The sequence below is a fragment of the Hydra vulgaris genome, chromosome 11, assembly GCF_038396675.1.
Source record: "Hydra vulgaris chromosome 11, alternate assembly HydraT2T_AEP".
In the NCBI taxonomy this organism is placed as follows: Eukaryota; Metazoa; Cnidaria; class Hydrozoa; order Anthoathecata; family Hydridae; genus Hydra; species Hydra vulgaris.
Genome location: NC_088930.1, coordinates 20,882,351 through 20,908,312, shown reverse-complemented (window position 1 = coordinate 20,908,312; position 25,962 = coordinate 20,882,351). Strand labels below are relative to the sequence as shown.

General features: G+C 26.5%; 1 protein-coding gene and 1 long non-coding RNA gene across 3 annotated transcripts in view; one reads left to right on the top strand and one right to left on the bottom strand.

Moving 5' to 3' along the window:
• Nucleotides 1-19,897, bottom strand: part of LOC101239467 (protein boule-like) — a 38,850-nt gene extending 18,953 nt beyond the window's left edge. Inside the window, exons 1-5 of the mRNA XM_065810412.1 lie at nucleotides 19,715-19,897; nucleotides 19,493-19,558; nucleotides 17,524-17,615; nucleotides 16,987-17,041; nucleotides 16,670-16,726 (exon numbers count right to left, since the gene is read on the bottom strand). Of these exons, the coding sequence (XP_065666484.1) occupies nucleotides 16,670-16,726; nucleotides 16,987-17,041; nucleotides 17,524-17,615; nucleotides 19,493-19,558; nucleotides 19,715-19,717 (273 nt within the window). The 5' untranslated portion in view covers nucleotides 19,718-19,897. The remainder of the gene's footprint in view (nucleotides 1-16,669; nucleotides 16,727-16,986; nucleotides 17,042-17,523; nucleotides 17,616-19,492; nucleotides 19,559-19,714) is intronic.
• LOC136087514 (uncharacterized) lies at nucleotides 7,771-12,616 on the top strand. Of its 2 annotated transcripts, none has more exons than XR_010641841.1 (5): nucleotides 7,771-8,191; nucleotides 8,495-8,638; nucleotides 8,932-9,084; nucleotides 9,226-9,294; nucleotides 9,484-11,581. It is a non-coding gene; the product is annotated as an uncharacterized LOC136087514 (long non-coding RNA). The 2 variants fall into 2 exon arrangements; XR_010641840.1 differs by lacking the exon at nucleotides 9,484-11,581 and adding an exon at nucleotides 12,412-12,616 and having other exon boundaries at nucleotides 7,782-8,191.
• Nucleotides 19,898-25,962: the final 6,065 nt, after the last annotated feature.

Genomic DNA, 25,962 nt, shown 5'->3' with positions numbered 1-25,962 from the left:
AAACTTAAATTCTCGTTATGATATAAATAATTTTAATGAGATACTCAGCAAAATTCTAGATTTCTAGGCCCCTCTTAAGCTTAAAATACTCAGAAGTAATAATAAACCTTTGTTACTAAAGACTTATGAAAAGCATTAATGCTCTGCTGTACATTATATAAAAAATTCCTTTGTGATAAACAAGGTATTTCAGCGCTAATGTTCAAAAAACAAAAAAATAGGGTGGTAAATTTGAAGTGTTAACTAAAGAAAATTTATTTTGAGCAAATTAACACTTTCTCGATTTCAGATACATCTCTCCGAAAGTTTATTATGCTTTTCCTTTCAGATAAATCAGGTAATTCTAACCATGCCGCCACATTATTAAACAAGGCCCTATGCTGGGCCTGTTTACGGGCCCTTTTTCTGGGGGAAAATTTTTTTTTCTTTTCCCACAAAATATATTTCAAAAATATTTTTTCTTCTTAAAATACTTTGGAAAAACTAATAAAAATTTAGGCAATTTTTCAGATCTGCCTAACTTCCCCAAAGCTCCAAACCTGTAAGATGTTACTATACATTAGGGCTGTCCATCTGAAATCAATTTAGGCCATGTACCAGGGCCGTCAAGAATTATCTCAGTGTTTTTGATTACATAAGAGTCAAAAGTATCATCTGCGTTCAATTCCTTTTCTGCCACATCATTGTTAGACCTATCTCTTGTGTCTTGTTCATCAGAAGCAGTGGATCCATGTGCATTTCCTTAGTCTGATTTTTCATCTATTGAATCTATTTCAAAATGATCTTCAGGTCTGACATCAATGCCACAGTTATACTCTCTGCAATCCTCAATTTTACCATTAGAAGAATCTTTGTTTCCAAATTGGAAAAATTTGGTTATTGATTGACAACCAAGTGATTCTTTTGATCTTATCTCATTTTTAAGTTTTCTCTTTTAAGCTCCAGATTTATGTTAGTAATTTGAGTTTCACATGGTCTTTGAATAACTTGACAATCTTAAAAAATAATTTTCCTTTCAAGACATTATTTAAATCCAGATCAACAAATGTATCTTTTAAGGAAGTTTTAAGACCATAGCGCTCTTAAGTGCATGTTAAGCTACTTGTTAACGTTAACGACTAATAACTTATATTTCATAATGAAGATGAGTTTAGCTCGAGGAATTGCTTAAAGAAATCAGCGTAAAAAAATGTCAATATATATGAAATATGTAAAAAACGAGAAGTTTACCTGAATTGTTGAAATGTCTGTTTGTTTTCCACTTTTTAATTTTAGACAATATTTTTGATTCAATATTTTCTTTTCTTTTCAAAACAATAATACTTTACTCGGATTTACTACTTTTGCGGTTACTACCACAAGGCCTCTTTACCTGCGGGCCCCAGTGCTACAGTTCGGCCATCCCCCCTTTGTGGGGACCATGATTTTAACAAACATATCCACTTTAATTTAAAACGGTAATATAATCTGACAACTCTCTATTTACTAATATTTTTAGTAACTAATTCATAAATATTGCAGTGCCATCAGGTAGCACAGACCTAAAGATCTAAAGTTTGGCAACACATTAAACAGTTATGCAGTAAAGCTAATGGTAAATGTTTTGCTCTTTCACACATAAGAAATTTATCCTGTGATAAATCTATCTTGCTGTTTAATGCTTGTATTTGTCTAACTTATCTTATTGTCCTCTAATTTGGATATTTTATTCAAAAAGAGACAACAAATTAATAAATAAAATTCATAAAAAAACTTTGAGTATAGTCTTTAAATGATTTGATTTGTCTCTGGATGAATTATTAAATTTTGATACCAGTCCAAGGATTCACTTAAGAAATTTTAGATTTCTTATGATGGAAACTTTTAAATTCATTGTCTAAATCCAGAATATATAAAAAATTTATGAAATTATTTTCACTATAAAATCTTACGTATAAGCTTCATTATTTTTATTTCTTTTTTTTTTAAATTAAAACAATTGTAAATTTTTATGACATTTTTCAATTGTAATTTTTTATGACATTTATATGCGTGTGCATGTTCTGTCTGTAAAGTTAAATGTGTTTATTTAAATTAGTTTTAATGTTAAAACTATCATGTAAAAATCAACTTGAAATAAAGTTTTTAAATTAAATAAAAATATAAAATAGATGGATGTTCAAAAGCATTGAAATGCTTTGGGACTATGCTTGTAACGTTTTATTTTTTAAACTTAAAGTAAACAACATAAAGTCTGTACTTTAGGTTTAATCTTTATATGTTGACACAAATAAGTACATTAGCAATAATTTAAAGACATAAGGCCCAGTGGCATATTTTGAAACCCAATACAGACTCGGAGTAGGCAGAAATATGAGCAATCTGATTTGTTGATTTTGAATGAGAGGCAAATATGCTTTTGTTTAAAAATATAAAATCAAATTAAGCAGATTTTGGAAATAAATTTCAAAGTAAGTTTATCAATACAAGTCTTGCGTACTATCAACACAGGAAATTCATTTTATTTTAATACTCTTTAGAGCATTTAAAAGGTATCAAAATCTATTTGTACAAGAAGATTTTCACTCGAAAAAATCTCAAAAACTCAAACGTTTACCTTGGTGATGGGGATTTATCTGTTGTTAATTTAAAGAATTGGGAAAAAAAATGTATGTGTTAAAGTAAGCACCTTGAACTTGAAGCATACTCAACTACAAAATTTATACGCAGTTGTACAAGACTACTGGTGAAGTACTTTTGCATACAAAGATTAAATGTAGTTTTACTAGACTACGGGTGAAGAACTTTATTTATAAATTGATTTGCATGTTAATTATAATAAGTTGAACATTAGAATTTTTTTAAAAAGAAAATTTATACTGATTGCAAAACTAGATCACACGTTCCATGTCAATATATAAATTCTAAGGAGATTTTGTCTTCATGTTTTGTTTCATATTTAGTTATTATATCAAAACAAATATGTGGCAATAAGGTCATTTTTTTTTTTCAATAGTTTACAATGCTACAATGCTTTGCAATCTGTTAATTACTAGATGATCCTGCATTTGAAGCTAAATTGTAAATGTGAAAAGATTTCTAAATGTGTTCCTTGTCAAATGTAATGTCCCTGTTCTATAAAGCATACTTAATTAAAAAAGTTTATATGCAGTTATGCCAGACTACTGATAAAGCACTTAAAATGTGCTAAGTTAAGCTAAATAAAGCTAAATAAAGCTTAAGCTGGAGCAGAGGTTGTTCTAAGCTTGTTACTATATCTTTATACCAACTTGGTAATTATAAAGAGTTAAACATTTAAGTTTTTGCAAAAAGAAAATTTTAACTTATATATAAATAGGATGACAACTGAATAATATTAATCAATTTGAAAATTTAACAAAAGAAGTGGTATTTATTTATTTTTCTACTGAACAGTTTTTTATGTACGGTTACATATAAGCTTTAATATTACAAGTTAGCAAAGAGAATTGAATTCAAAAAAATTTAACCAAATGAAAGTGAATTATGGCATATATTGTAATTAAAAAAACTTCATCAAAACGAGATTTTACATTGGAAGAAGCAAGATTTTAATAAAAATTTATAATATTACTTAAAAATATAATATAACATATCTCTATTTTTATATTACTAAACAAAAGTTATTTACAGAAATTCAAACAAAGCACACTTGATTTTATTAGTTATACCAAAAATTACATAATGAAACTATTCATAAAAATTTGGAAATGTGGAATACATCTTAAGTTTTTTTTTTTCATTTTTCTAGAACAGACAGATTTTTTTTTTCTTCAGGAGTATATAATGTAAAATAAATTGATAACATAATAAACATAAAATTTATCCAAATTTGTTGCTTTATTTAATATTATTTGCCATCAATGGCTATTTAAGGGTAAACATTTTTTACCAATTTTATAATTTTTAGAATTCTATAATTGGTAAAAATGTTGACCCTCTAATAGCAACTGATGGTAAATAATAATCGATTTATTTTACATTATATACTCCTAAATAAAAAAATTTGAATGCTTTAGAAACCTGAATAAAATATTGGTTATTGAATTCATACAATAATCAATATTTTGTTTAGGTTAACATTTATATATCAACAAACATGTGTTTTATATGTATTGACTTTTAAAATTGAAATAAACTACAACATGAATTTGTATGTCTGCAATTTTTATTGTTTCTACCCTTTTACACTTAGTTTTTTATAAAGGTGTGGTAAGTTAAGAGTTATTTCTTTTAGTAATCAATTTACTATTTCAAAACATAAATGTGGACATCAGGTTATATACTTTTTTCTTATAGTTTATTATGCTACAATGTTTTGTTATCTTTTATTACTATACAATATCAAAGGCAATCTAAATTAGCTTTTGTTTACAGTTGCTTTTAATTTGAGAGTAAATTACCTGGACTAGCTATAACACCCAATAAGCAACATTCTCAAACATAAAATGTTTTAGTAATGTATATAATTTATATATGGGAGTAATAAGTGTAATGTTTTGAAAAGAAATAAGGGATTTTTTTAAAAATATTTTTCTAGCTAAATGATAGGATTAATGGGAACTTAATGTGAAAAAAATCATACCAAGTTATTTATATTCTATTGATATTACTAGGTAAATTATAAAACTATTATGTTATAAAATCTATTGTAAGAGAATCACAGCATGGTCAAGTTTCACTATCTGGTTTAAAGTTTGTTACAATGATCGTTTTTTTTGTCTTGGAATTATAAAAACCATTAGGAAAACAAACTACTTTTTTTAAATCTATATTTTTAAGAAAATATTATGAAAATCATGGGTTTTGAGTTGAGAAGTTTTGTAAATGTATAAGTACTATAATGTACAAAATTAGATAGAAAAATCATACTTATTTTATTATTATTATTTGATTTTATGATTCAATTTTACATTTATTAACTAATCCGCTTTTTAAAATTTGTTTTGATTTTACCATACGTAGAAAAGCCTCTTTTTCAAAATCAGCGAATCAGAATGCGCATATCTCTGCCATATCTGAGCCTGTATAGAGTGTTCCCGTGGGTCACGTGACTTAAGAACAGACCATAAGGATTTTTAAATAAATTTTTAGGGTAGGGTTTTTTAAGCACATAAAACCTTATAAAATAATAATTATAATATATAATAGGTGTTATGAATTGTACATCGAAAGTAACAAAAAAAAAAAAAAAAAAATAACCACAAAATTAGATTTTTCAAACTTCCTGAAATTGTAAAATATGACAAAGTGTCTTGTTCTCTTTGACTTGATACTGGTAGATTTTTTATTTACTAAAGATGTATAATTTAACGGCAAATTAACTTCATATTAAATTAGAGTTGCCATCTCCTCTATACCGTTGGAGAGCGCGGCGCTAAATTAATTAAGGATAAAATTTTTATTACGCTCTCCTACGGAAAAAAGAGGATAATAGCAACCCATAATAAGAATATTACAAGCATAAATGGAATTATGATATACAACTAATGGAACCTTAAAGCTTTAGTAATGTAGAAAATATAATTTTGATTTTTTAAAAACTGTTTTAATTATCTTTTGAATCAAACATCGTGTTATGATTCGAAACAAGAAAAGAATCTTTAACTTGCATATGCTTTGAAAATAAAGTGATCCTATTTAATTACCGAGTTTTAGTAAACATTTTGTTAAATAATTACAGTAACTAATGTTTAAATGATTAATATCACTTCAGTGAATTTTTGTTGTTTTTTGTCTATTGAAACTCGTTTTTTTTTAGTCGGCTACAAGCATACTCCCGAGACGACTTGAAATAGCTTTGATGTTTGCGGCTTGATGAACTTCCATATGTTTTATACTTCCATGGTTAAATAAAAAGCTGGTAATACAAATGCTCAACATTTTTTATATTTCATCGTGGTTTTTCATTAGCTGTTTTTATCTAATTCTGCTTGTACGTGAAAGAAAAACATTTCCACGCAAAATGTTAAGTTTTTAAGTTTGGAAAGTCTGAATTGTGAACTTAGCTTTTAACACAGCATATATAACATTTAAACCAGGGTGGTGGTAAAACGGTGAATTAATTTAATTGTTGAACATTTCTGCGGTACGCAGAAATTTTCAACAATTAAAGTACGCGGTTAAGGGTGAGCGTAAGCTCACAAGGTTAACTAACTTTCATTAGTTTGATGTTAAAAAGCTTTCCTGCTTCACAGCTTTTTAACATCAAACTAATGAAATTAAATTGTAACAGGCGGAAGCGTTTATTTAACGGTGAAAATGAAAAATGACTGAAATTATTTTAAAGAATAAAAAAGATTAGCTAAAAATAAAGTAAAAATTTTTTTGAAATCTATAAACAAACGAAAAGATTGATGAAAAAATAAATCAAGAAAATAGATAAAAGAATAAAACGAACAAATAGATTTAATAAAACAAAAACAAAACAACAAAAAATCAATTAAAAGCAAAGTAACAAGTTAAAAAAAAAAAGTTCGAAAAATATTTGAAATAATAATAAAAAGAACTAATTAAAACATAGAAATAAACCGCTACCAATTCTCTACGCTTTTTTTTTTCTTTCCCAAAAATAGTAAAAAATTATTATTTTTTCATTTTATTTTGCAGAAGTTTTTGTGTTTTGCCTTTTCGCTTGCGCAAAATTTGTTATTATTTGTGCCGTGATATAAATCGTGAAAAAAAAAGATATATATCGAATAAAGCAAATTGCTTTATTCTAAATATAGTGATATAAGATACCTGGCAAAAATCCTACCAATTCTTAACTAGATATTTATAAATTCAATTCTAATCTAGAAATTTACTATTAGTCGTTCAAAAGCACAACATAACAAAATAACAATAAATTAACTCTAAATATTGGTTACGAACTTTTTAAACTTCCACGTTTTATCCGCAATGCTTCAATTGCTTATGACGTTTTAAAACAATATCATTGGATAATTTTTGTTAAAAGTGGAATGGATTGTTAACTTTAACTTAAGATAATTACGCGGTGTAGAAAATTATGTTACAACTAAGACTGTTCTCCCTCCAGCTATTATATCTGTTTGATTATAGCTATTCTTTTTTTTTTTTAAGGTAATTTAACTTACGCTTGCTTATATATTTTGCTGTTGATTTTTTTTTGTTTGTTTATTTTATTTAGGTGTTACTCCAATGACTAGTTTTTATCTATATGAGTGACACCAAACCTAATGTTGCGCTTCACAGAGATGCTAAAACACATAAAAAACGCATAAGTAATTTGGTTTATTCAAAACATAAATGTAGAGGACAAATGAAACGTTATTGACATCAACTAGCAATTGCAAAAGGGGTTTAAGTACATAAATTGACTGATGGTTAGGATTTGGGCAAGTACTGCAAAACAACTTTAAAATTTTCTTATTTTAAATTTTTCAAAAAGTTTCATTTTTCGACTTCAAAACGTTTGATTTTTCGATTTTTTCTTTTTTCAAAAACTAGGTAAAGTGCTGAAATTTTCCACTTTTTTTTTCGTACTTCACGCGTGGAAGATCTCCGCATTTTACTTGCGCCCAATGAATCGTAATAAATTGAGACGTTTAATAGGCATTTGAATTGTAAGATAATATAGCTTTTCAGTTAATATTCAGAAAATATAAACTAAAAAAGCTTTATGATTTGTGGACTAACCTGCTTACAAATCATTAAACCAAAAAACTGTCCCCCTACGTTACTAATTGGATTGGATCCACCAAACAATAAAAAAAAAATCGCCGCCAACCTTTCTTTTCTTCATTCTTTCCAAGACAGCACACGACTCCGGGCCAGAACTCTGGTTAGTAGTCGTAAGCCACTGCGACGGCATTTGATCTTGGGCTAGCACTGGCCCGATTGCGTTGAATACAGAGCACTGATCTCAAAATATAACTTTGTCATATTTTGAAATCAGTGATGCAGTTATATTTTGTTATATGTTTATAACGTTATATTTTGAGATCACTGATATAGAGTTTTGGCCGAACGTCGTTTTGCCATAATTGCATTATTATTTAAATGCTTTTCTCGTTATCCATGATGATACTATAAAAGCGAAACTAAACGTTTACAAGATATATTTTGTTATTACGACGAAATATTACTATGCTTTAGTTTTGTATAAAAGTTAAGCTGATATGCAAAAGATGCTTATTTAATAAAAAACAAGGTAAGTAAAAAATGAAAGTTTTTATAATATTAGATATCTCTAACTGCGATAAAAACTTTTTATTTTTAACTTTTAATTTAATATATATATATATATATATATATATATATATATATATATATATATATATATATATATATATATATATATATATATATATTATATATATATATATATATATATATATATATATATATATATATATATATATATATATATATACAATAAATATATTTATTGTTTTCTTATTTCTTTACTTTCTTTATTTTTCTTATTTTTGAATAATGTCTATTTAAATTTTAGAGCAGGAAATTTGCATCCAAAAAATTAAGAAGATTGTTTGGAATATGATTCCAATGGTGAATGGCACCAATATAAAGAACACTATTGATTGGTCAGGAGCAAACATTTAGCTTGAATTGAAAGCAATGCCATTAAAGTTATTGGGTAAGAAGAAATTTCATATATATATATATATATATATATATATATATATATATATATATATATATATATATATATATAATATATATATATATATATATATATATATATATATATATATAACATTTGTATATATGAGGGGCTCAGCGGAAAAGTGGTCTAACCCACATTTTTGAAATTTTCCGGATAATCACTGCAAACTGTACATTGAGTATGTAGTTTGTTGTGGAAAAAGTGCCTAACCCCAAAACCCATCCATACAGTGCTACTAACTATAATCATATTTACTTTAACAGAAAAATAAAATTTGAATGGTGGAAAAGTTACCTATCCAACAATCAACATGGCGAAAATGAACTGCTCAGATTTGGAAGAGTTTCTAATGAAAAGTGATTGTGATGATTCAGATGCAGATAACAACACTTCTTTAGAGGATGATGTTAGCTAAGGTATGTATATAATTAATGCAGCATCAAAATATACTTTTCATTGAGTTTATCATACAATAATATAGTTTCTAGCCTCAATGTTGTTTAGGCAGGTTTTCCTCTTCTAGTTTTTCAAAACTGACATGCACTTTTTTATTTCAGTTTCAAGTATTGGGGATCAATATGTTGAAGAAAACGGGAGACCTATACCTATACTAACAGGAGTTAATGGTACGTACAATTTGTCTAAAACTAAATAGGCTTATAAAAGGAGTTTTTTTGTCCTATTGATATGGCCTAGGACTGATTGTTTACATTGGTGTTAGGCCTAGCATTAGACTAGCTAGGGCCATTTAGTTTGTTTTGTTAGGAATTCTTTTCTTGTTAGGAAAGAATTTTTAACTAACATTTTCATTGCAGATTCACATGTTAACCTTGTTGGAGAAGTAGGAGAGGACGACAGCTTTTCCCAGGAAGTACAAGGAGAAACCCATAGTCATAGACATAGTCGTAAGCAAGTTGTCCATCCAGAACTACACAAAAAAAAAATTTTGAAACAGAAAAAGCCAACAGGGAAGGGATATGTTACATCAAAGGGCAAAGTAGTTGAACCAAAGATTTTTATTAACAAAGATTGTGGTTGCAATCTAGAGTGCAGCAGTAAAATAACAGTAAAATAACAGTTGCTTGCCGTAATCAAATTTTTTCTAACTTTTACACCATGAACTGGGATTTAAAAAACGCCTTTGCGATGCGTTCTGTTGATGTAAAAGAAAAACACAGGACGTATACTGCATCAAATAACTCCTGTAGGGCAAATAGTCGTTCCTATAAACTAACTGATGAATGTGGAAATGTTAAAAAGATTTGCAAAACTTACTTCAAAGACACATTGCAGATTCTTGATGGGACAATAACAAATATTTTAGCAAGGAAAAAAACAGATTGTACACCTATCGAAGATCGCAGAGATAAATCGGCTCCACTAAATAAAAGTAGTGATGAAGACACAGAATATCTTCAAAGATTTATTTGCTTATTTCCAATGTACCAATCTCACTATAGCAGAAAAGACAACCAGTACAGAAATTATTTGCCTCTAAGTTTACGAATGTCAACGTTGTACAAGAAATATGTTTGCAATTGCAATGAAAATGATCGCACCCCACTTTTAATTTTTGTATTTCGACGCATATTCAATACAAAATTCAATTTACATTTTCACCATCCGCAATCAGATACATGTCAAAAATGTGATCTATTTAACAATAGAATTAGGTGTCTTTCAGAGGGTGAAGAAAAGAACGCTGTTTAGCAGGGACCTTATTATTCATCAAGAGATGGCTGAAAAGGCAAAAAAAAAAAGGAAAGAAGATACACTAGATGCACATACAAATCCAAACAAGAGTGTATTAGTTTTCGACTTACAAAAAACTCTACCAACACCAGTGCTTAGTACAGGAATACCCTACTATAAAAGGCAAATGTGGACTTACAATCTTGGAATCCACTATGAAAACTTAAAGACAGGTTTTATGTATGTATGGAGTGAGGAGCAAGCATTCAGAGGTACTCAAGAGATAGGTTCGTGTATCCTTGAGCATGTTTTTCGACACATACCAAAAACTGTGACCCATTTAATATTGTATAGCAATAGTTGCGGTGGACAAAATCATAATATAAAAATGTCAGTTATGTTACAATATATTTTGCACAAATCTCCATTTCTGAAAACCATTGAACAGAAACTTTTTGTACCAGGGCATAGTTTTTCCTCCTGCAACCGAGACTTTGCTGTGATTGAAAAAGCCAAAAAAATGAAGGACCAAATTTTTGTTCTAAATGATTGGATAGACCTTATTAAAAATGCAAAGAAGAGTGCCCCAATATTATTGTAAGAAAAATGGAGACCCATGAATTTCTCAGTACAAAATCATTGGAGAGTGGGATAACCAATAGAAAAAAATTAACAAATGGCGAAAAAATTTCATGGCTAAAGACATGCTTGATAAAATTGGAAAAAGGATCACCACGCTCATTTCAAATGAAGCAAACACATTTAGAAAGTGACACATTCATGTTGCTGGACGTAACAAAGCAAAATCGTGGACGGCCATCTACCACTATCAATGTTAAACTTGAGCCGTTGTACCCCAATGGTAGAAGACTCACAAGAGAAAAACTAAGTGATCTTTTTGAGCTAATACAATTCATACCACCTGTTCATCATCCCTATTATCTTGCTCTTAAAGGTGATTCTGGTGACGAAGACATAAATTAGTGCATGCTACATATATAAAAGAATCATTAACAAGTCATAAACAAAACATCTATTTAGCCTAACCAACTCTATTAAGAATATTTTTAAAAATTTTGAAGAGGCAAAGCTGCCTAACATTTTTGTTATTGCAGAACACAGTAATATAGTGTCCTAATTTTAGATATATCAGTATATAATAGTAGATATATCAGTGTATTTTTTCACCTGTCTTTATAATAAATACTATTTTTCTGATAATGATACTTTTTCCTGTTATTTTTAAAAAGATCCTTAAAGTCTTTTACAGTTTACTAAAAATGAAGTAATTGTGGCTTAGACCACTTTTCCGCTGAGCCCTTCATATGTATACTTAGGGTGATTGCAAAAGCAGCTTTTCAAATAGTCTGCTGCTCAACCCTAAATGTGTTTTATATAATAAAATAACACAAGATAAAAATTTTGATACTAGTACTCAAAAGTTCAATATTAAATAAAGTTTTCAAAAATAATAATCATTTTATAAAAAAATTATTATTTCATAAAAAAACTATGGTTTTATGACTAAAAATATAAGTCAATATATAGTTTCTTAATAATAATTATTTTAAATATTTTTTATATTAAAAAACATTTAAAAATAATAATTATTAAGAAACTATATATTGACTTTTATATTTAGTCATAAAACCAATTTTGAAATTTTTTTTAGTCAAAACTAAATAAAAATTTCAAAATTGTTATTAATTTTGAAATTTTTATTTAGTTTTGACATCTTTTTAGTTCCAAGTTGACATAATTGAAAAGATTTTTTTTTTCGATAATATTATGAACTCGCCTTATAATTATATGGTCTAATGATAAATATTCTTTATAATTTTATATCTAGTGTTATTTTATTATATAGAATAGAGTTGAGGTACGGAATATTTAAAAAAAGTTGTTTTTTTAATTACCCTAACGTTTATATACGTTTGTGTGTAATGTACTTTTTAGTCATATATTTTAGTTTAATTGTTTACTATTGAATATATAAATATATCCTTTATATAAAATGTTGTCACACATAGTTTAACTTTGTATTATATTAGATGCTGTGAAATTAAAAGCTTTAACCTCAGGAGTATCAGGAGAAGAGTTTGAACATTAACTGAAAAGATATTTTTACCTTTTCGCGGATCAATATGACGGACGAAAAGCTCGAGAGGAACGTTCTTTGTATAAAAAGTTCTTTACATTAATTACAATTTGAACTTATAATAATTTTTTTTTATTAATAATTTCATTATTTTCTAACACAACTTTGGTTAGCAATAAATTTGAAAATACTTATTTATTTTTGTCGTTATAAATTGGAATAAATTTCGAGAAGTTGGCCGTTTCGATGCAGGCCCGTGATCGACGACCGTCATTGCGCCGTTGTCGCAAGCGTAACTGAGCCAGCATTGAGCCGCTAGCGGGAGGCTGTCTTGGTTCTTTCTCTCTATATCGCTCTCTCTCTTTTTTTCTCTTCCTTTCTAGATAGTGGAAGACAAAAAAACTAAAACTCGCCCCCGTTACTAGAGATTCTGAATCCGCCCCTGTGCGCACAGTGTCACTTTGAAAATATAGCAAAGTTTACGCGTTTCAGCGATATTTCTTGTTGTACGTAAAATTATATCAAGTTTAAAACATAAACCCGACAGCGTAACTAATTTACTAAGTAATATTTCAGCCTAATTTGTACAGACCATCATCAGACGTAAAATGCCAACTTAAAAAGAAAATTTTACTCTTATTCAACGTTAAAATTGGACCACTTTTTAAACATTACATTTTATCTTTGAAAAAGCGTTCAAGTTAAAACTATTAAAAGTTTTAGCTTCTTAAAAAAAATTGTTTAACGATTTATTCAATGTAAATAAACGTTTTAAAAATATTGCGAAAAATACAAACTTTAAAAATATGAAGTTTAAAAATCCTAAGTAATTTAGCATCACAAAAATCACATTTAATCAACATTGAAAAAATGTTAACAAACAATTACTTCAGAAACGTTGACAGTATGTACGCTTTATCAAAGTAACATTTTCGACGCTTAAATTTTGAAAAATAACAGGCTTAAAAAAACACGCTTATTCAACTTTAACAAAAGTCTGCACAAATTTATAGTAGACATTCATAATTAAGCTTGTAAGAGTACGTTTTTATAATTAAATTAAAAAACAAAAAAACATTTTTATTCAAATGCTTTGAATGAGAATGTTATTTTTTGAATGAGAAGATTGAATGAACGATAATATCGCTAAAATTTCTTTTTTGAACGACCACGCAACTTTTATTAAAAAAACTGGTACTAGAAGCCCCAAAATTTTAGAAAACTTTTGATACAAAGTTACTATTCAATTAAAAAAACTTATTTTATAAAGAATTTGAGTATTTTCATTGTAATTTTTTACATAAACATCGGGTCAGCATAACACAAGGTTAAAAAGCATTATCTACAAGAGAGAAGTTGGAATGAGTAAGTAAATTGCATGCCTAATTGAATAGAATACCATTCGATTTGAAAGAAATCATGTTAATATATTAACTAACTTAAGAAACTCTTTAGAAACTTTAAATACTTAGATTGGAAAAATAGGACTCCCAAAATAAGAAACTTTCTAGTACTAACCCATTTGCGTGGTTTCTTATTAAAAAAATATGTATGCGCATATATGCATATATAAATATATATATATATATATATATATATATATATATATATATATATATATATATATATATATATATATATATATATATATATATATAATGGTATTCTAAATTTCTTTCCCTTTATCTAGCAGAAATTGCGCTAGAAGCCCTAATTTTGAAATGTACCTTAAAAAAAGTTTACATTGGGATGAAGTGGGACAGATAAAAGAAATGTTTATGCTCGCTCTTCTTATCGCCATTTGATTATTTCGATTGGTAAAATCTCTTGAACATTTTTATGTCGATTAGGCGATTATATCAGTTTCTATTTAACAATGTGTTAAAACGTTGTTTTAAATTTATTTGTCCAACTTTACCCCAATGGCACGGTTTCTCTAAAAGCAAAAGCTTATACACTTAGTTATGATTAGCTAGAAACCTATAGGGATTGAATCGCGCCTAAAAAGAAGGTTTATTCGTAAAAACTTGTTTGGTTCAGTTTATACATCAAATAAAAAAGATATTGTAATAGCCCTAAAAAAAAAAAATTTACGTGTTCCACTTCTCCCCAATTAGACGAATAAAAAAACCGATTAGCGGGACTTAGAGTTTCGTGCTTGAAGGAAATTATCAGATGATGACATGAATACATACATACATACATACATACATACATACATACATACATACATACATACATACATACATACATACATACATACATACATACATACATACGGTATACATAAGTATGTATGTATGTATACATATATGTATACATACATACATACTTACGGTCATATATATATATATATATATATATATATATATATATATATATATATATATATATATATATATATTTATTTATATATATATATATATATATATATATATATATATATATATATATATATATATATATATATATATATATTTACATACATATATATATATATATATATTTATTTATATATATATATATATATATATATATATATATATATATATATATATATATATATATATATATATATATATTAGTTAAAAATCACTTAACAAAAATTTTTTCCATTTAACACTGTGTTTCATCAACAAAGATTCATCAGAAATCCATTTCTGATGAATCTTTGTTGATGAAACACAGTGTTAAATGGAAAAAATTTTTGTTAAGTGATTTTCTACGAATATATAATTGCTCTGTTCTTTTAAGAACATTGAGCACTCTATTGTGTAGAATACTTTTTAAAGTTGTTTAAATATATATATATATATATATATATATATATATATATATATATATATATATATATATATATATATATATATATATATATTTATATATATATATATATATATATATATATATATATATATATATATATCCGTAAGTATGTAGGTATGTATGAATGTATGTATATATATATGTATATACATACGTATGTATATATATATACATACATACTTACGGTGATATATATATATATATATATATATATATATATATATATATATATATATATATATATATATATATAAATATATATATACATATATATATATTAATTATATTATATACAAGGCTGGCGTGAAAGGTGTGTGTGGGTTGTGTGACCTCTCCCCTCAATAAATGAATTTTTTACCATCAGTTGGTAAATTTTGACTTTTCTGTAGATTCAGTTGGCAAATAAGAACCTTTTTTAGATTTAGTCAACAAAATAAGACTTGGACTATTTATCTATAGTCGACAAATTAGGGAATGAGAATACCTATTTTTCAAGTATTTTTTTTAGCAAAAACCGTAAGCACCTCCCCACCCCCTTCACACACATACGATGTGATGAAAGTGTAAATTAGGGAGGGTGGACGGAGGGGATGCTAATGCTTTTTCAACTTACTGCAACAAGGTTTAATAAAAGTCTCTTCAATGTTACTTATTTCAGCAAAATAAACTACTATTATATAAAAAACTTTCAGAATAAAAATACATAAATAAAAACATCGCGATTTTGAGAGATTTTGTTTGTTAAAGAGCTTTATGTGCTTTATGTACAGTCCGTCATATTATTTTTACTGCTACTCAAATTTACGGCTGCAAATTTATGTCAGCATTATACTAATTATATTTTGCTGACTTGATCTTTTAAAACGCCGACTTTAATCCAGACAGTTTTTCAGACGAAGCCAGAAAAAAAAAAATCCAAAAAGAAAAAACTTTAAAGCTATTTTTGTGTGATGTATATGTGACGTTTCATGCTTATTATTATGTGTATCTAAATCTGCATTTATTGATATATATGAGTATTATAATAAAGTGATGCTGAGGTTTTGCGGTTACCATGACTTAAAAACAAAAAGTATATACATCTTAAAGAACATTTTCACGCAAATTTTTGTACTATTAATCTCGGTGATATCCATTTTCTTGTTAAGAACACTTGTAATTTTTGTAGGTTTTAAAATATTATTGCTATAAATAATTTTGTTTTAAGTTTTTTTAATATAAACCAGTTTGGAAAAACAATGAATAAAATGAAAGTTGTCATAAATTGACCATATGTCAAGTAAAATAAGTTATGTTGATTCTGCATAAACCGCATTTGCGCAGTTGAGAACAATTACATATGTAAATTATTAAAGGAATTATATAATAAAACTTAAAATGGGTACCTTTTGTCGGATTGCTGGACCCAAATTCAATTTCTTTTGATTGAAAAACACTGTCCCCTGTGAAATTTAAGTAAAATTTTATTTTTATAAAAATTTTTTTTAATGAAAACATTTTAGAAGACTAGTATTTTTTACAGATGATAATTGTAAATAAATTACAAAAATTATAGTAAAAATAATAATAACAATAATAATAATAATAATAATTAAATAAACTACTATACAAACAAAGTGTCAACCTTTATTTAATTAAGAAATATTGGTTTAATTATTTCCTAGCAAAAAGACGTCAGAAATTAGTAATGGTTCAATCTTACCAGCTGTTGAGTTTTTACTGCATCTTGTTTACATTCGAATGTGACAAATGCAAAACTAAAGAAATTTTAATCAATATTTAATTAAAATATTTTCATTGATTAGCGCACACTCATCTGCCTCATAAGACTTTGGTGAAGTTATGGCCGATTAGAATCATATGTAGTTTTTAAACGAAAAAAATTGAAAACAGTGTTAAAATATTTTTATTTAATTAGTTATTTTTAAAAAGACATAGCTTTGTAGAATTTACAAGTTTTATCCAAATGTAAAACGTTTTCAATCATTATTTTAGAAATTATATATATATATATATATATATATATATATATATATATATATATATATATATATATATATATATATATTATGTATATATATATATATATATATATATATATATATATATATATATATATATATATATATATATATATATATATATATATATATATATATATATATAACAATAATGATGCATCTGATTACTATTCATTGTTGATTAATAAAAATTTGCATAAAAATAATTCAACACTTACCCACGACTGATGCTTTGATTGTCTTTAATAATTTTGCATTCTTTTACTTTACCATACTGCGAAAAAAAATCTTTTAGTTCCTCTTCTTTTGTCTAATAAAATAAATTTAAGAACAATAATAAGTGAGGCATTATTCCTATTTATAATAAACGAAACTACTAAAAATACGACTATGACAATTTTAGATAAGCAATATAGTTAACTTGAGTTTAGAAAAGTAAAAGCTGATTAGAAAGTTATGAAATATCCAAATATATATCTAAAGATATAGCGAAGAAAATAATATAACTTATACATGAAAGAACACAACAACAATTGTTTAAAAATCAAGGCCATTTTAAAACTATTTTTATTTTAAACTTAAAAAAAATATATCAAAATATTATATAATGGGTCTTCAGCAAAAAAAAAAAAAAAAATTATGTTATTTCATAAAATGCTGTGTGCACTCGGTTTTTTAATGGTGGGTTGCTTACAAGATTATTTATAAGTATATGATCTATAAAATAGGCAAAATTTTATAAATCTTTCTTCAAAACTTAAGAAGTTAAACAAATCCAAGGCTGAATTAATTGTTTTAAAACACGTTTTAAAACTGTAATTTTTCTCATAACCATGAGTGAAGTTAAAGGTTTTTATTAGGTTAAAAATATGTTGTCTGTATAACTTTTTTGATTTTCATGGAGGATTCATTTAAATAGACTTCATCTTGGACATTAAAAAAATCATTACATAATAATTAAGCTTAAAATAAACGAAGTAAAGAATTAACTTTTTACTTCGTTTATTTTAAAAGTATTTTTTAATTTTTAACAAAGGTAACAATTCGATTTTTTGCTGTTGTAACCTAGAATAGTTATGACAATTTCATAGCATAAAATTCTGTGTGCAAGAGGAAAAGGGGGATGAGTCTGGAAATGTCACTTTACAGCAGAAGCAATATAAAATTGGAGCAGTTGCAACTTCTTTGAAAAGTACGATTTTCATGAATGAATTCCTAGTATGAAATTGAATCGAATGCTCATTTTTTGAGGGAATATTTAAAATTTAAACTTTTTTTCTTGATACTTAATAATATTATTCGAATGCCGTGTATTTTTGACATTTTTTTGACTCATCTCCCTTTCCCTTTTTCACACAGAATTAGCTTTTAAACGTTTTTAAAAAGAATTTTATTTATCGTATTTTTTTAATAAATAATATACATGCATGTAAGAAAAAGCAGAAACGTGTTTTTAATAAATATATACGCGTGGATAAACGCAATAAAGTTATAAACTTAAGTTTTTTCTATACAAATTTATACTTTGCTTTTAATTTTACGAGTTTGAAACTGGAGATCGTCATATACATTAAAATAGGACATTTTTACTCTTCATTTAATAAAAAAGTAAATAAAAATAAAATAAAAAAGATCTGAAAAATCATTAAGCACGATCACAGAAATATTATTGAGGCAGTTTCCCGCTTCTAGCATCACTAATGGCGTTTACACGACTCAAGATTTAAACCTTTAACTTTTAAGTTCACTCTAACCACTGCATACATTGTTTCAACTTATTCTTTATTATGCAAGTTTTAAAAAAATTTCTAGTAAGAGTCGATAACGATAAACGAACTACATTGTGCACGTGCGTGTAGGTAAATTGTATAACAATATAAGATTTTATTTGTTGTAATTAATAATTATTATTTTCCAAAATCTTAGTCGTAATGCGTTTAATTTACTTGAGAGGACTATTTTTTAAATAAATATCTAATAAGTTGTTGTAAAAACAATAATAACGGATTCTATATTATTACATTATTATTTATTAAACAAAAATATAATATGAAATTGGATTGCCGTTTTTAATATCCTTTAATCTTTGCCGTCTTTATTATCCAAATAATAATGCAACATTTAACTTAATAAATTGGTCTGAAAAATCGATAATAATTAGTTTCGTCAATAAATATAAAAACTTACATCAAATGCAACTCCTCCAACAAAAACTCGATTGGCAATTTGAATACCGTACTTCACAACGTCGGCCTAGTTTAGGATTGAGGTTATTAGGATTTTAATAAAATTCAAAAACATTACAAAAGTTAACCAAGTAATAGTTATGAATTCTTGAAAAAAATCATAAAGTTTATTAAATGGGTTTTAATCTAAATTAGCAAATTAGTGGTAAAAATAATCTCTCACCATTTCAAAAAATATTAAAATCGAAATGTGAATACAGTTAGCTAAATAAAGCTTCTTATCTAACAATGTTTTACTAAACTTCCATTAAATTAAAATATCATTTTTAAGGTACACAATGTATGAATTCATTTTAAGCAATTAAGTTTGGTTTAATGCGTCTCAAGAGATTCGATTTAGCGCAAAAAAATGCTGTGTTTATTTTTATTGCAATACAAAAAAACTCGACAATTTCAAAAGCTTGTAATTTATGAAAACGGAGTTAAAGATTTATTTTTTAAAAACTTTGCTACGTTTTAAATAAAAAAAATACTTCAGAGTTTTGTTGCGTTGAAATTAATGAATTTATATTTTTATACTATTTCAATAACAATTTGTTTTATAAACAAAGTTAAAAAACAAAATCTTAGCAAAATGTCTAACGTTAAACACCCTAAGATAAATAAATTTGTCACGTGAGAAAATATCTTTCAACACAAGATTTTTTTTTTTATAAAATTCCTATATATTTGTTTAATTTTAATTACTCCAAAATTTTTTTAACTAATCACGAAAGTTATTCTGCATACAAAAGTTATAAACGTTTTAAAAACGGTGTTGCCTATTTATTATACCTGTTTTGTTTTAAGTTTTTCAAAAGCAACAATTTAAAACCAAACTTTTACATAATATTTTTAACATATCATGCTAAGCTATATATTAGAAATGTTAGAAGATGTAACCACCAATCTGATCAGCATATATACCAATTTCAAGTTTTCTATAAACTTAGTTAAGTTAAGGTTAGTTAAGTAAACGAGTCGGTTAGATTAACTCGTTTATTTTTCATAAATTATGCCCGTATGTGATAATTGGTTTAGCCAACCATCTACGAGTCAGGCGGTTGGGTAAACTCATTTTCGCAGCTCTGTGTAACTAGCGATTTAGCCTGATTAACAGATTTTCTGATTGAAAAACAGGCTGGTTTTTCCGAGCCGCTATTATCTTTAACCATCACATTGCAAGTTAGTTGGCGCAACAGCATTAGATAGATAATATCTAACTAATGTGGTCGCGCCAACTAACGTGCAATACGGATAGTTAAAGATGCAAGCGGCTCGGATAAACCAGCCAATTTTTCAATAAAACGATTAGTCTTATTGTATATTATACAATTAGAATAATCGTGTTATTATCCAGTGGGCGAATGTTTCCCAAATCAAAATTATTTAGAGCGGCGTCTATTTGAAATTTAGCGCTTTTTTTTTAGGTTATACATAATGTACAAATTGAAAAAGATTTAGGTTTTACATACGCATAAAGTGATGTGTAATATAAGGTTAACATATTTAGTTTAATGAAACAAATTGAACGGCGCCATTCATTAACGTCTATCCCAAATTTAACTTGACGGAGGTAACAATATGGTAACGCCAGAAGAACTCTTAATTTATACCAATGGAACAGAACAAATATTTGTACCTTTTGGCACGAATTTGGTATCGATGCTGCTAATGGAACAAATCACCCGCAACCTGGATAAGATGCTACAGTGAACACCAAAAATACTAACACTTCAATTCTAATTGATGATAACATACAGTCACATTTACTTCTGCTTTGATGAAGCTCGCCCTTAATTTGTAAGCAAGCTACCTAACAGATCTTAACTTATTTAGTAATGAAAGCATTTTTAAATTCATTTATTCAACCATAAAATATGAAAATTTACAAAAATATTTTATAAACTCACATAAATAAGGTTAGGTGTCACTCATATAGTCAAAAACTAATCAATGGAGTGACACCTAAAAAAACAAACAAATAAAACACAGAAAGAATATAAAATAAGAATAAGAAAAAAATAAGAAAAAGAATAAGAAAAAAAAATTAAAAAGAAAAAGAAAAAAAAAAAAAAAGGAAAAGAAAGGAAAATGAAGCACTAATAAATAAAGATGATTTTAATAAGTGCAATAATAATAATAATATAATAAAAATAATAATATTAATAATAATGTGAATAAAGAAACAAATAATAACTATATCATGATAACTTTACTAAAAATTATAACTAATGGTAAAAATAATTATAATAAAGTTTATAACTACGACACAAATTAATAAAATAAACATAACAATTGCAAAAATTAGGACAATAACCATTAATGGTATTATTTATGGTTATAAATGGTATTATTTGGTTCTAGTGAGAAATACATTGATGTTTAATAGAAGCTTGCTATATTTGATAATGTTGAAAAAGGAAGTGTGCAAGTTAAAATTTTCAGTATTTCGAGTGTAATATATCAATAAAGATGCCACAGGCAAAAGAACCACTACCAATCGCACCACGAATCATTTCAGCAATGCTAACAAGTGCATGGGAAGTAGAGTGTTTTAAACGAAATCCAAACTGACGGCCGTAGAGACACTTAGAATTAAGCATCAGTGTTACGTTCGTTCAACTACGTTTAACTACGGTCAACGAAGTTGAACGTAGTTGAACGTAAATAAACGTAACGTAGTTTTGTTTCAATTACGTTACGTTTATTTACGATATTTTTGTATTAATCATCTTAGTTAAACGTAGTTGAACAAAGTTGAACGTAGTTGAACCAAATACATTTTTGAACAACCTAATTAACTTTTAAAAACCACTGATTTGTATTGCTAGTATAAATAACCAAAATTAAATTTAAGAAGATGTTAAAGCCAGAGTTTAGTGTGATTTTAGAAAGTCGAGCCTAAGCCTGCGAAAATGTGGAAAATTTTTATTTCAATTTTGTTTATTAAATAGCTTACACGATTGGAAATAACTCTACAATAGTAGTACTAAACTTTTTGTTTTTTTAGGTCCCCAAATGTGGCAATAGCCAGTATTAAGTCCTGATTATCTTTTTTCAGTTTTGATTTAGTACATTTGATATCCTAGTTTTCATGCATTAAGGTAATTAATTTACATCTTAAATTGACCTAATACCATTGCTAATCTTAGGTTGAAACTATTAGTTGAGGCAACATTCATATATATTTACAAATTGGAAATTGGTGATGAAGTTTTCAATATTTTAAGTTATCCTGCTCAACTTTGTTCAACTTCGTTCAACTTTGTTCAATTTCGTTCAACTTTGTTCAACTTCGTTGAATTATTATTTCGCTACGTTCAATTTTGGTTTTTGGGAAGATGAAGTCTGACTACGTTACGTTTCGTTACGGTCACAAAAATGAAGCTAGCACTGGTGCTTACTTAGAATTATCAAAAAAGTGGAAGATACAAGAATACATTAATTTTTCAAGAATTTTGCTGATATTTGATAATAATAATATTGGTCTATAGTTATTGTAGTCAAGTTTTGAGTCCTTTTTATGGATTGGTTTAACAGATGCAGTTTTTAAAATATTAGGAAATATACCAGTAGCGAATGAGATATTAAATAGTTTAAAAAGTACTGAGGAAATATCATTAGCAAGATCAGGATCCTTGGTTTGGATCAGAAGCCTTGCCATCATTTAGAGAAAGAATAACTGATATTATTTCATTTTTTTCAGTAGGCTTAATGAAAAGAGAGTCAGGGTTTAATGTTTTTAAATATTTATGGAAGTCAGTATGAGATGAATGAATATTTTTTTGCAGTTTTTCAGGAATTAAAATTAAAAAGGAGTTGAAAATTTCCGAGATTTTAACTGGATTATTGATAATGGTGTTGTTTGAAGATATACAAAATGTATATGAGATATCATTCGAACGTATATTCAAAAAAAGTTCTAATACCCTTCCACGTTGCTCTCAAACTATTGCTATTGGTAGTAAAGTAGTGAGAAAAGTGTTTTTTTTTGCTTCTTCGAATAAGTGTTACAAGTAAATTTCTATAGGTTTTGTAAGTTTTTTTCAAGAATTAGTTTGTCATGAATGTTTTTTGTTTTAAGAAACGTCTTAAATATATTGTTTCGTTTTTTTATCGAGGTTAAAATTGCTGAAGTAATCCATGGTTTAAGGCTACGAGTTAAGCTACGATTACTTAGTTTTTTTAGCGGTGCGTGTTTGTCTAGAAGAGAGTTAAAGGTAATGAAGAAATCTTCATATGATTTATTTGTATTACTATTGGAAACTTTAACTACTTTATCCCAGTTGATTTCCAAGTAATCATTCCTGAATTCTTCACTATTTAATTTTTTGAAGTTTCGAAGAATAATATTGCTTTTTCGAGAATTAATAATTCTTTTTTTAAAAGATGAATAAATTAGAAACTGTGGCAAATGATCCGATATGCTAATAGTTAGATTGCCAAAGATATCTTTAGAAGTTGAATTAGAAAATATATTATCAGATATAGTACTTGAGTGATTGATAATTTTTGTCGGTAAGGAAATAAAAGGAAGATTGTTGTTTGAAGCAATGGTGTTCAAATACTCCGAGATTGAATTATCTGAGTTTGTTTTTATAAGATCTATATTAAAATCACCCATTATAAAAATAGTTATATTTTTTCAATAGCAAGTTTTTAAGTAAAATAGCTAGATATGAAACAATAAATTCATTAATATCCATGCTAGGATGGCGATAAGCACAGCCTACTATGATATTAGACTTTTTAGGGAAAATGATTTCAACAAATACAGACTCTTAGGGTTTGTACGTAAGTAAATCATTTTTAGATTAATAAACTAGTTTATTAGAAATGTAAAGTAGAGCACCTCCAAATGAAGTTTTTGTTGGAGTATGTTCATAAACTTATCCACTAAGATTAATTGGAGTTGTTGGGAGTAAATCAGATTTCAGCTTAGTTTCTGTAATTCCGATGATACTAAATTCATAATTTATTAGAGATAAAAGTGAGGTTAATTCGTCAAAATGTTTAACTAATGAAGCAATGTTTAAATGAAATAGAGAAAAACAATCAATATTGATGTTTGAAGAGTTAAATTTTTCAACATCGATGTATTTACAATTGATTGGATTCTCAACTATGTTCCTATCATCATAGTCGTTGTTATTTAGCTGATAAGTAATTATTAAGTTGATTAAAAGTATCAGATTCTTGGGAGCAAGGAAAGAGGAAAAGGTCATTTGGCAGATCATTGAGATATAATATATTGTTAATTGAAGTTTGAAGACGTAGTTCATTATCCGATATAGAACTAAAAGGAAAAATACTGTTGCAACATGTAATACAGAGTCAATAATTCATGGAAGAGTTTTTTAATAAACTAAAATCATTATTATTTAAAGAACTACATTTCTTGTGGATTGAACTTAGGCAGTGATGATTAGCACGAATAATTTTATTACAAGTTTTGCAGAGTTTGGACATAATAAGTATAAATTTATTTAGAAATAAAGATATTGATATTAATAAGATTATTACAACAGAAACAATATAACAATATTAGTAACTATACGATAATATAACAATGATGAAGTTTATGATAAAAATATTACCAATATAACAATAATAACGGATAATAAAACAATATAACAATAATAACAACAATAATAATAATAACAATCACAAAAAAAGCAATAATAATAAAAATAGTGACAGTAATAACAAAAGTAGTAGTAGTAATGTTTAATAAAAATATAAATACTATAAATATGACTTACGCTTAATAATAAAATATACAATTATATAGCTAATAATAATGTAATTAATAATATGATAAAATAGATATGTAAAAAAGAAAATAAATTGAATGAGCTGAAAAAAAAAGAAAAAACAGTAAAATAAAAAAATAAAAAGTTAATACAACTTCAAATATAACCATAAATTCTTAAACTTCTTTAATTCTTCTTCTTTTTTCTCGCTGATGGAGGGCAAATAATTAAAAGTTCTTTTTCAAAATTCGAGTTTCTTTTTTTTTTTTTATCTGTAAGCAGGTATAATTCGCTGCATTCAATATAAACTTTATTTAATGGGTCATTATTAATTGAATAATTTATAACTTATTAATTGAATAATTTATAACTTATGTAATTTTTTTTAAACAAAAGATTAGAAGTTAACCTTTTGACTTTTATATATAATTTGCGAATGCTTTTGTTTTCTTTTATATTGATAAGTTTTTTTCTTTTATTTCAAATAATTTCTTTCTTCTTTTCTTTTTTTCTCCTTCTATCAACCGTTAGATCGACACATCCGCTATTTGCGAACACCTTGCATCGAATGTGAGCTATTGTCAAAAAAGTTTTATAAATTTTGCAGAAGGTTTCTCCGAAATTGAGAATCATGAATCATTAAAGTTTGTTAGGAATCTGTAGTTGTTTCTAACAA